The 12,995-nt window shown below is 40.2% G+C and overlaps 1 protein-coding gene across 4 annotated transcripts in view; it reads right to left on the bottom strand.

The window, feature by feature from the left end:
* Window positions 1–12,995, bottom strand: part of SPIRE1 (spire type actin nucleation factor 1) — a 133,312-nt gene that overhangs the window by 70,229 nt on the left and 50,088 nt on the right. For all 4 annotated transcript variants that reach the window (XM_074548206.1, XM_074548198.1, XM_074548204.1 and 1 more), the window contains exon 3: window positions 7,036–7,269. In XM_074548206.1, the coding sequence (XP_074404307.1) occupies window positions 7,036–7,269 (234 nt within the window). The remainder of the gene's footprint in view (window positions 1–7,035; window positions 7,270–12,995) is intronic.

Below are 12,995 nucleotides of genomic sequence, written 5' to 3'. Positions count from 1 at the left end.
GTAATTGCAGCTCTGCTCTTTTCCTGCTTTGTTTTGGGTCTCTGCAGCTTTACTGTGTTAATTGACCATTACCCTGATTTCCAGTCATTACTTAGAACTTCAAATTAATCTGATCAAACAGAACATACCTTGTGAGAGTAAACACTCATTGATCTACTTCAGTCTCCAGGGTATATTTTAGGCAGCGCAGGCTCACACAGATTCTTTGATACTTCAGATGTATTCTTTCTTACAGAATGTTTTACATGTTTTCAAACTTGTATTTTTTATGCAATAACTGAAGCTCTATAATGAGACATTCTGCCTTTTATGCATTATGGGCCACCATTACCACCAAAGAATCCTTCCACCTGCACTAAAATATGGAACTTTATTTTTACCCTTGTATAAATTACTTATAATAATTACAGCATAAAAAAGACAGAGGGGAAAAGTCCCTGCCCTACTGTGCCTCTTTTAGATGCATAAAGGCCCACACACAAATTTCAGGTGTATTCCAACCTCCCCATAAAAATAATCTGAATGCCCCATCTGTGTTTCCTGTTTTTGTTGGACAACTCCTTGGATTCCTCAGACTATTTTAGACCTTAGACAGGTTATACCAGTATAATTAAGTGAATTATGGGTACATGGTTTTTTAACCATTGTAGATGTGCTACTGTGAGCCATAAATCATTGCAGGAAAGGTCATTTGGTTTTGTCTCCCAGCCTGGAGTAAGACACTCCAATCTATCTAAGCCCATACTGATGGAAGGAATGTTTCCAAGAATAATTAAAGTAAGGAAGACAAAAAGTTCTTCTTTTTAAATGGAAAGAGCAAGGTCTTGAGGGACAACTTCCTTGCAAGTACATCAGGTACAAGCCCTTCATATCAAAGCCCTATTATTATTGTTAAATACTTTTACTTTAATACCAGCAACATGGAGATATTGCTCATACATTACAAACACTCAAACATGCAGGGAGACACTCCTGCTTATTTTTGCTCAGCTCTGTGGGGCTGCACAGCACAGGACTTCCAACACTGGCTCTGCCCATGACTCAGCCAGGAGCACTGTTTACTCTGCACCTGCACAGTGGTGTTTGTAGATGAAGGAACTGATTAAAGAACAAAGGCAAACAAATAAACTTTTGGGATGCTTTGATGACACACAGGTGACAAAGGTCCCAGCAAAGGTGACAGCACAGACATGAGAAACATACTGTGTTTTGAATGAATAGCCATGATGCACAAGGCTTGCCTGGACAAGAGAAAAGCAGCAGGTTTACTGCATTTCTAAGACAAATCCAAGTTCTCTCAAAGCACAGTGAAAGAATAAGAAAAGGTCTGTGGATGGGTCCTATTCAGCCAAGGTCCATTTATTCCTTTGCTAGTCCAATCTCAGCGATTGTTTTGTAGGAGACCCAAAGGGAATGGTTGAGCAGATGCTCACCTCGTGAGCACAGGAGATGAGCCCTGGTCCTTGTGGCTTCACTGCTGAACTCAGAGCTCCCACTCCTGTCAATGCAGCAGAGAGAAAGGGTGGCCAGGAGGTGTGCTGACACAGGCTGTCTACCTGGTCAGAGCAGCACCAAAAAACTGCACCTTCAGAGGCCCACACTGCCCAGGGACATCCACGCAACAGTGTCCTGTCACTGCAGTGTGAGATGGGGCTGTGGTTACAAAGTCACTCTGGGACATTTTGGGGTTTCTTTCTAGCTGACAGTCCCCAACGAGTTAAACTGCAAAAAAGGAACAGCCAAAGGAGAACCTGCCTTCCTCAGAACTTAAGAGGTACAAAAACTAGATGGCTGCACTTTCAGAGAGCCAAACAGATGGGACAGGAGGTTTCCCAATATTACAAAAGGGGTCACAGACAGCAGCTCTATGTGACTGAAGATCCCCAAGTGGAGTATGATAATTTTTTGTTCAAGCCAGCAAGTACAGTGAAGAAAAAAAGTGAAGAGAACTGAAGACTTCCAACCCACTGTCATTTCAATGCCTCTCCATGCACATGAGACAAAAATCTTGTTTTTCTAAAATGAGATCCACCAAGATAAAGACTAGCACACAAACATGTGAGTACAGGATTCAAGAGAAAGGAAAGTATCTTTTTTGAGCATTTTGACAAATGGCCAACGTTGCTGCATTCCTTTTTAATATAAAATCAATTGGCAAGATCTGGGATTTTACCATCTCAGTAAGTTTCCAACTCATCAGCAGGTTCACACAGCATACACTGCAAGTTGCTTGTTTGGAAATGAAACATAAATTTCAGGTTCATACAAAAATGCTTAGGCCAGCCCAGTCTTTAACTGAATTACACTGACAGAAAGCTGCACCTTACTAAGCTTGTACTGGACAAAATTATGGGTTTTTGAATTCCAGTAACATGAACTCTTTAACTGTCTGTCATAAACAAATACCCTGACTTGTTTTTAGCCACATTTTCTGGTTCCTTTCTGACAGGTTTCCATATTATACTCACATGGGGTCACAGCATCTATATGATAATAGTCCTCAGACCCAGAAGGGAGTCTCCAAAATGCTTAGATCTAAATGTAGATCTTCTTATCCTGCCTATAATTGCAGTGAGACAGGACATACTTTTCTTTTCCCCTATAATCCTACACATGCCATAGATGGTAGATCTGTTCTACTATCAAAGTACTCAAAATAAAACAGAGGCAGATCAATATCACCACTGTAAATTTCCAGCTGAAAGGAGTCAGCCATATCCTTGAACTACTAAGACATATGAGTCACCTAGACATACAAGTTTCTCATCTCATGACCATGCCAATGATTAAAACAACTGAGATGGGAGAAAAGGAGTGTTTGAGGTTGAGAGAAACAATTTATTCTTCCTCTTTGCAAAGCACAAACATAATTTTTCACCAATAAAAATATTGCAAACTGCATTCTTATTTATATTTCTTATAGCGAGACAACACAATACTGACTATGCTGCTCTGAAAAAGAAATTTCATGCAAATTAAGTCAGCATGGAGATTTTCTGTGTATGAGTTTTGTTTGCTAGGGGACCTGGGCCACTCATTCACCTTTGTGAAGCAGCACTTGCATGACAGTTAATTTTTGGTCAGAATTAACAAACATTATTACTGAACTTCTTACAAGCAATTAGGTAAGACCTGGGACCCGAAGCCATTGAGCACCAGAGACCAAACACCTGCATTTGTGTCCTAGACAAGAAGGTGTGGCTTAGCTACAGATAAGGCTCCTGTTAAAAGTCGAGTTAACTTTTGGGATGAAAGGTGAACATAAGAAAGAGAAAGATACTGGCTCAGGAAGGGTGCTGCCTTCTTTCTGTACCTTCTACAAGACCTGCAGAAAAAGGCAGCAAGGCAGTGACAAAGGTTAGTGCTGTGACTTGCAGGCACAACTGACAGCACCTCTACAATACCTCTGCTCTGCAGAAGGGCTGAGGCAAAGTCTACTACTGGCAGTGATTTGGCTACAATGATGTTCAAATCTGGAAGAAATGCCAGGCTAGGATGGCAGTCCAGCCCAGCACATACCAGCACAGAATGAAACCTGCTATCAAAGTCTTATGAGGTTACCTCTACACCCAGAATTAGAAAGGGGTGTTGACCTAGACTGAAGTATAATACTGTAACTGGGTTTAGGGCTGGGGCTCAAGCCAGCAGATATTGATAAATCGCAGTTTAGAAAGTGCCTCAGGGTTAACAGGAAGATGCTGTTGGTTTAAACCATCTGTCTGCAGAGATCTGTGGGATAAGGAGTGTGATAATGTTAATATTAGGAGTGGAATTAGGGTTTGAGCATACTCTGGAAGAGGTTGATAAACTGTATCATCTTGTCTCAGTATCAGGGAGGGCCCCACGCTGTGATAAAGGTGCCACATGACAGGACTTCCCACACCCTTAGCAAGCCCAGCACTGCCCAGCATGCCAGGCCTTCCCGGTCTCTTCTCTGTTGACCAAGGCTTCCCAAGGTGTGTGTGCTGCCAACCCGTGCTCCTGATCCTGAAATTACTGTACTGTGTACATGCAGAGCCAGCCTGGCACTCCCACACGTACAGATCTACAGAGCACAATGTGTACACACAGTGGATGGGGTGGGGAGAGGGACTCAAACAAGGAGAGTATCTGTCTGGAAATGTCGAGTCTTTGCTGTCTCCGTTTCTCCCTTCTTTTGCAGCAGGGCTGGCAAATCAGAAATATATCAAAGACTAAAAGCTTCTGGTAACCAATGTCTCCTCTCTTCACATATGCCTTTTAAAAAACACTAGGTCAAGTCTTGACAGCAGGTTGGTCCTGCCAAGGAAATCAGAACCTAAATCAGCCAAATATACCAAGAAGCAGCACAAAAGCTTGTCTGTGTCTTCCCCACTGGCTTTGCCAATGATGATCTTGGCAGTACTATTTAGCACTTACCCTTTTCTCCGTTCTTGGGAATCAGTGTTTGCCATATTACTCAGCATTTTCCAGGCTAGGGGGAGGGTGCAGGATTGACCTTGCTTACTTCACATTACAGAAAAACCTGACACATATCTTAACTACCTCTGTGTTTTTTAATCACAATATATACTCACCCAAGTTAGTGATTAATGGCGAAGAGTTCAGCGGACAAAGACAGTTTTTGGAGGAGGAACCATATAATCACTTTTCAAGGACAAAATAATTTCCAGACCAGAGAGTACATAGTTAAAAACCTTAAAAATCAGTATTAGTAGCACACTACCAGGCCATCACTACAATTTTCCAAGCTTGTGATGTAGAGAATGCAGGGGAGGCAAGAACAACAGTTCTCAATTCAAGAGCAAACCTGCTTCAGCATTCACTACAAACTGTGGGGGAAAAGGCTTTGCACTGAGTCTTGCCAAGAGGATCTTAAAATAATTGAACCTCATGGTCACAAGACCACACATTACTGTTGTGAAACAGTCACTGGGTAAATAAGGGTGTAGCCTCTGACATTTTACCACTGCTGGTGGAAGGAAAAAATTAAGAGAAAGCCACATGCAGAAGATGGTCTGACCTCTAAAAAGGTATTAAATCAGGAAAAAAAAAGATCTTTCAAATCTGCACACATGTCAAAAATATGGCAGAACAATGCTGCCATTCTAGTCCTCTCAATGCAGTAATAACACTGAGTAGAGAATAAAGGTGATTTGCAGAGTTAAGCCTGCAGCACATAATTAAGGCAAAAATAACAACAGAAATAAAAGAGAATTCCAAGGGATGTAGGAGTAGAAGTCAGGATGATGTACAAATGACAGCTGAGCAGTTCACTAAGATGAAATCACAGAAGCAATACATGTCCAGGATGATATAAAACTATTAACAAAGTATAATGAAGAAATAAAAGGTAAGATGCTGATTTTAAAACATATAAACAGGCAAACTAGCAGAGATATTAACAAAGCCAAATGAACAGGATGTTATTCCATGGCACTAACCATTGAAACCTGTTGAATTTTCTTATTGCTTTTAATTCCAGGGATGTCTACACCAGTGCACCTAAAGGAGTTGCTTCAAGTTTTCCAAATTTATCTTTTATTGTTCACAGAAATCAAGTAAAGAACTTGCAAAATAATCACTTCCATAAAGACACTGTCTTCAGCTCTGTGTATACAAAGGTCTTGTCTGCCTCTGCACTAAGTGAAATTTTCACTTATCAATCTTATCAAAACATTTATCAAAAACTTCAGCTGTCAGCAATTCACAGCATTTTGCCAAACTGAGGGAAAAGGATGTATCCCATGATGTATCCCATCAATCTTCTCCATTTCTCCTAGACTGTCTGGAGCAGCTTGCATGGGGGCTTAGCAGGGTGCAACTGGCCCCCTCTGGGTGTTGGGGAGAGGCAGTGGGAGGAGAGAGCAAAGCACCTGCACACAGCAACTCAGCAAGGCTGGCAGGGGCAGGGCTTGAAGGGCAGAGCTCTTCAGCCAGCCAGGCCCTCCCCATCACAGGGAGCAAAGAATATTTAATTCATTTCTCCCTCTGGCCTCTGCTTCTCTTAGGGAGGGAGGAGAAACAATGGCATTAATCATTTATCATTACTTCTGACACAAGGAGGATGCAAAAGCATCTTAAAGTTACTCCCTCTCCAGTTTTCTAAGAGTTTCTCTCTCAGCAGAGCTGAAGGGTTTTAGTGGGGTCTTTCTCCTGTGTCAGTGTGTTCTGATGGGCTATTTGGGACATTCCTCTAGTCTCAGCTTCCACCATGACACTTAATTTATGTGGTGCATTAAGCTCCTGGTCCTTAGATATGACTTGCATTTAGGAAGAAGCGCTATAAATGGCTCAGTCCTCTGGTACAAGTTAGCATAATGTTTTCCAACCTGTGTTAATATCAGATTTTTTATGAGTTAAACCAATTATACTAATTTTTTTCAACAACATTTATTAATACCTCTGTCTGTAATAAGAGCTCACTGGGCTCTAAAACATGCACAGATTACTCTGTAGAAAACAGAAGGTAATACTTTTAAATGATTATTCACAGTCACCCAGATAACATTAAAGAACTTGTCACAACTAAAATTCATAAGCTGTATTTCTGAATTTCACAACTCAGGTCAAGAACAGCAACCATAATGATCACCAGTGAAATACGGTGCCCTGACTCACTCCATCCAAATAAGCTTCTGGTACAAAAGCACTGCTGTGCTTCAGGAGGGGAGGGTGCCAAGTGAAGGAACTGATAAGAAATAATTACCCTAATAACCTGCTAATGAAAAGGTGAATTAATTGAAACACACCACGAAGTATCCAAGAGTACACAAAGTAATTCAACAGATGTTTACATTGGAAGGCTGACTATCCAGTGCAGGGATTAAATCAGATTGTGATGTTAATGGCACATCCAATGCTAAAGTTGATCATGGATTTTCTGTTGCCTACTGTCAAGCTTGAAATAATGCTGCATGTCATTTTCACAAACAAACCTTATAAAAGGACCAGGGAAATCAGAAAATGACACAGCCAGCATCACACAGAATAATAATGCAGAAAACAGAGTCTTCTCATTGACAGAACTATCATATTAACTGCCCACTACTGTACCTTCATGACATCTTTATAGGAGTGAATGGCCTCAACTTCTTCTTTGTCATCATCCTCATCCTCCACTCCTTCATCCAGAGCATCATATCCTTCATCCCTACTCCCATCTGTTTCTGTGGCATTAGTCATGTAGTCAATAAGCTGCTCCAGCGGAGGACTTAATTCCCTCTCTTCATTTTCCTTCAAACCATAGTCCAGGGCTTTATATATAATAATCCCTAGTGATTCAATAACCTGTAAAAACAAAAAAAAAAAGAAATATATATTAATGCCATTTACATGAACGAAGAGGTCAAGTAAGGAACAACCTTTTCTGGTGTTTATATAACAGACCCAGCAACTGAGAGGGCAATAAACATCAAAATCTAAGAGAAAAAATATCTGCTAATAACTATAGTAGCACTTGAGTAAGCACTTGAGTAACACAGCATAGAACAAGCAAGAGCAGATCATACCACATACCTACAGTTTTCTTATTTCAATATTTGAAATAAAAATTCATAATTTAAAAGCAAAGTAGGACCTTTTAAGGTTATTTTCCCTTTTTCCTTCTGATACTTCAAACCTCAAAGTAACATTACTCTACTTTTTAAGACTATATTGCACACAGATAATTTTTTGGGGCAGCTAGGAAGAAATTCAAAGAAAGAATAAACTAACATGAGATGCCTTCTTCCTCTCACATCTTAATGACACTTGGAAACTGCCCTTCAGTTTGTGCCTCTTCATTGACCTGAGAGGTGTCTGGACACAGCTGTGGATCAGCATTACCCACTGAGCACTGGCACAGCAGCCCAAGAACTCCTTTGCCTGTTGCACAGCTCTGAAGGCACACATTTGCCACTGAAACTGCCAACAACTGTATTCCACAGTGATGAGGTTGTACCTCAATTTTTCATTGAATTGAGGCTTTTTATTTGTGCCCTGTCAAGAGCAAAGCAAACTGATGACGTCTTACTCAGTGTGAGCTAGGAAAATATTTTCCTGAACATCCCACAATGATAAATGCACATTTTCTCTCTTGACATTAGTTATTTTCCTTATGAGCAATATCAAAGCCTCTGGAATGTTAAAGATGTAAATAATGGCATTACAAACAGGAGTTTGAAAATGGGTATTAATGAAGAGGGAAGGGAAAATGGGATTGCAATAGTAAACCACAAGAAGGTAATGTCACTACTGGGAGATCCTTGTCTGACAACGGAAGTAGGACTGGAGTTATTGCATGTAATCTCTGATCTTCCTTGTGCGTTGGGATAGATAGCATGTCACACAAATTAGCAGACTCCAGTGTAGGAGTGGTTGGCACAGCAGCAACTTTAATAACAGGAGCATTTCTAAATATACCAAACCTTGTCATCAAATGACATTTTCTCTAATCAGCCTTTCGGTACGATCCTGGTTGACACACTTTTTACTGCAGAGTTTTGAAATTCTTTTTCAGGAAATAGGACAACACAAAGGGATTTTTAAAACATTAAATTTTACTCTAGCTGATTACTTATTTCAGCACAACAAAGTATTTTTGGTATGAGAGGCTGGAGGTTAGCAAAGACTTAAAATCGTTTCCCATTAGTTTATCTAGACAGACAATTTAATGATTGCTGTAGTCTGACAGCTTTACACTTGTGTACTTCATTCCTCTGTTGGGATTACTTTGCAGTGCAAATTCACTTTGCAAGACAGTGGCGAATAAACAAAATACAAATTAAAACCCCAATATATAAACCACTTTATTTTATAATTTATTTCCAATAATTTTGTTAACTCGGTTCAATATAAAAATTTTGCACATGCTAAACCCTTGAAATATGTTTATACATATTTATTTTAAAATGCAGCTAGGGAAAGTGATTAGGCAAATTAGTGAAGAAGAAAAACCTGTGTTTTTTTCAGTTCAAAGAACAACTTCTGTCTTGGGGGATGCTATTGAGACAGGAAAGTATGTCAGGGAATGCTTTCTTGCTCAGCTCTCATATCCTTCCGCTGGCTTCTATCACAACTCACTTTGGAGACAGGACAGTGAACCATACAGACCTTAAAAAAGCTCTAAAAGATTAAACTTATATTTGTAGTATATCTTGCTCACTTCTTAAGGAAGCTGTTTTGCAGTAACTGTCTTGTAAAACTTGTTAAAAAAAATAAACTGAAAATGTGGAATCACACAAAGTAAAATACATTAATTCCAATGGTAAATCTGTTTCCTGTAACTCAGGTGCTGAGCATAATCCCAATATACACCCCTTCAGCAACTGAAAGGGAACAAAGAATAGCAGTTTGAAGGAAATTGAAATGAAAATGAAGTATAACTGAAGAATCACTTTGATACTTTGAGCTCCTGGGAATAAACATAAAGTGAGTAATTTCTAACTTTAATAACAAGTACATTTGACAGGGCTTAGCATACATGAAGACTGAAATGTCCAGATCAGATGCAAAGAAAATTGTGTCTTGTCCCAGGCAGTGATGGCTGCTGAACACAGCTTCTGGATTTTGCTACCAAAACTTCAAAAAAATAGAAGAGGGAGTGGATAAAGAAAGTGCACTCTCTCTGCCTTCTGTTTGGGAAGAGGATTAAGGCATTCAAAAGCACCGTGGCTAAAGCTGGATGACAGCTGCTGCTTTCTTTGATGTCTCAGCAGAGGGGCTTCTGCAGCTCAGGAATATGGTTTGTGAGTTTTTATGTGCTATGGACAGATTCCATAATGCATGCAAAGCTGACACAAGAGGAAAGCTGTAACAGCACCAAGTCAGAACTGTAGTTCAGTCTCTCAGCTCCTTAGTTAGGAGACGTGATCAAAACCATATTTACTCATTGTCTGTATCACAGATTCTTCTTGCTGAAAGACAAAGCAGCAAACAACTTAACTGAGTAACTTTGCTTTGACTTGCATTGAAACTGAAACGCTCAGTGCTTTCAGGAGTATTGGTTTACCAAGGATCCTGTAAACCACAAAATTGCCATACAACTATCAAACTAAAGTCACAGAGCTGTCAATGCTTCTTCCCATGGATAAAACTACTAATGCAACTTCATACAAATAAAACTTTTAGGTCTATATAACCAGAAGCAAAGTATGCAAGTCAAGTGATTGCTCTGCTTCAGTGCATGAGTGCTGTCAGTTTACCTGTAATACAAATCAAATAAAAAAAAAAAAAAAAAAAAAAACAAAACCAAACCTTTTCACAGCTAACTGGATGAATTGATAAATAAGAGGGATTTTTGAGTTGGATAATCAGGGACTGTCACTTTTAATTTTTTTTTTAAAGCATAGATTATTTACAAAGAAATCACATGTTCTAAACTCTACTGTTGGCCAATTTAGCAGAAAATAAAAACCTTTGGCACCTAGCAAGTGACAAGCACTGATACAGTCTTCAATTATATGTGAAAACAGATATATATTAAGAAAAGCAAGGGTAAAAATGGACCTAGCAAAGCTTTTTTAAATCACAAATTTGCACATTTACACCCCAAAACAACTGCATAATACTGAAATACGTGTCATTAGTAAAACTAAATAATACTGCTAAACTCAGGTTAAAAAAAATACCCGAACCTTGAGTTTTAGAACACATTTGCTCCTGATTGATTTAAATTTAAGCAAAGACCTGACCTCTGGAAATCAGTCAGTAGATAAATAAATTTTAAAAATAAACAAGGAAGCCTGTATTATTAAGCTTTACACCTTCTCATCAAGTTCTTTCAAAAGTCATGGCTTCAGATTAAAAAAAAACCCCAACATACAAACATTTCCCACATATTGAACTTGTACTTTGCTGTGCTGAAATCATTAGTAAAAGGGCAACTTTGTCCCACCATGAGCATTCCTGCAGTTTCTACACCAGTCTGGACTCATACAGTGTTTTTATAATAGACTGTGATAAAGTTGCTGGAACACTGTCACTTTAAAAACAATGTAAATGCAATATCCACACACTCCTTTTACACACACGGCAAAAACAAAACCCAAATTATTTGGATTCTTTCCATGCACAAACACTGCCCATATTTCCATTCCATAGACCTTCCTCCAACATCCTAAGGAAAGCCTCTTGGACAGGGGTTCACCAGTGTTTTAGGTTTTTCATATGGAACCAATTTACACTCTTCCACTGAACTATGCCAATTTAACATCCTTGAGCTCTTCAAATATACAGCCTTTGTACAGAAACCAAGAGTTCTGACACTTGCAAAAGGGCAATTATTGCAAGTACTTCACTTTGAGAAAAAGCCTGTTTTCCCCTCAACATACACATCTCCCTGAACAGGCAGAATCCACATCTCACAGCACACACAATGGGGCACTGTCTGAGCTTTCATCCCCTCCTAGGCCTGCCTCAATTTTTAAACTCACAAAGCCTAAGGATAGGCTTGTACTTAGAACAGCAAGGGACTGTTTTCAGCTCAAATGCCTGTCCCTCCCCAAAGTTCTCCCTTGGTCAAAAGGCCACTCAGGTTTTGCATCCCTAAACTTGCAATTAAGATGCTGTAAAGCTCCAGCTCCTGAGGTGAGTTACCAAACTTTGAACTTTCCCACAGGGACCTCAAATATGGCCACCAGCCACAGCCATGTTTGCATTACTACGGCACTTTTATGAATTCCAATAGTTTTTTTTATTAAAAATGTGCAGTACAATAATTATTTTTGAGTGCTTCCATATTTTATCCAGATCTCCAACACATTTAATGAAGGAGGATCATTCTGCCTCATGGTGAGAGTGCTCAGAGTTCAGGGCTGGCACTCCTTAGGGCAGAGCTCCTCTCCACCACTGTCCTGGTTTAGGGCAAATTTGTTAAAGAATCTGCAAAGGAGGGCCCCTCCAGAAAGCAAAATCCACACGGCCCCTCCCCCCAACCGGTTCGGGAAAAAATTCCTCGGAGAGAGGTGGAAAGAACCTGTTTATTTGACTGGCCCCCAGCACACAAAATGAACAATACCCGATGACCCCGCTCTGAGAAAGATGACAAAATCAGAAAGTCTCTTTCGGGGGTGGTTGCTCTGTTCTCAGTCCCTCCGGCGCTGGGGCAGCTGCTGCAGCCGAACCTTCGGTGTTCCCGGGTCCCAGTCCGGAGCAGGTTCGAGATGGTCACAGGAACAGGAGAGGAGAAACAGTCCAGGAAGGAATGTGGACTGTTTAGCTAGACTAGCTAATAGGCAGAGGCGAAAGCAGAGCAGAAGCGAGAGCAGAAAAAGAGAGCAAGCAAAAGCAGCAAGCTGAAGCTGGAAGTGAAAAAACAGCCCTATGTACTGCTTGTCTCTGTGTCCCTGATAAGAGAAACCCAAACAAAACTTCCACTCTTCAGAGCCGGTCTTAAAGGCACAGAACAGATGAATGGGGATATACAAGCATCATAACGTCACCCCAGGACAACCACCAACTTGCTATGTAAAAACTAACCTGGCCTAATGATGACTTTCAATCAGCCTGCCAGGAGCTCCACACCATGCTGCTGACACCACAACATGCCATATAAACATAGACACAGACAACCTTCAAGTCAAGAGTTAGATATGTTAAATTACGTGTGACATATTAGAAGACAAACACACACAAGTTTTTGTGCTCAATTTCTGCAATATGGTCCAAAGAATTGGCATGTTAAAATGTTATGCAAAACCAACTTGATCCTCTCTAACTAGACAACAGAGAGTGAAAGATTTTGCTCTGGCTCTCATTTCCATTTGTAACAAAGTAATTTGTTGTTTCTTCAGCATTCAATTCTGGAACTGAAAAAGCCCAGGCTTTTAAGAAAGGTGAACAAATAAATCGGTTAGGATAACCCCATGCACATTTTTTGATTATTTAGCCCATCCTGAGGTGCCCTACATAACTCCCAGAAGCACCTTGTGGAAAAGTGTGTCTAAATAGGACACTACAGAGATGCGCTGCTGTCACTGCACATCACAGGTACATTAATGTAGTTTTCACCAGGGCATTCCCAAGTGGAAATGGGG

This window comes from Zonotrichia albicollis, chromosome 1 (genome assembly GCF_047830755.1).
Source record: "Zonotrichia albicollis isolate bZonAlb1 chromosome 1, bZonAlb1.hap1, whole genome shotgun sequence".
In the NCBI taxonomy this organism is placed as follows: Eukaryota; Metazoa; Chordata; class Aves; order Passeriformes; family Passerellidae; genus Zonotrichia; species Zonotrichia albicollis.
Note: the sequence above shows the minus strand (reverse complement) of the source record. Positions and strands in the feature narration are given on the sequence as shown.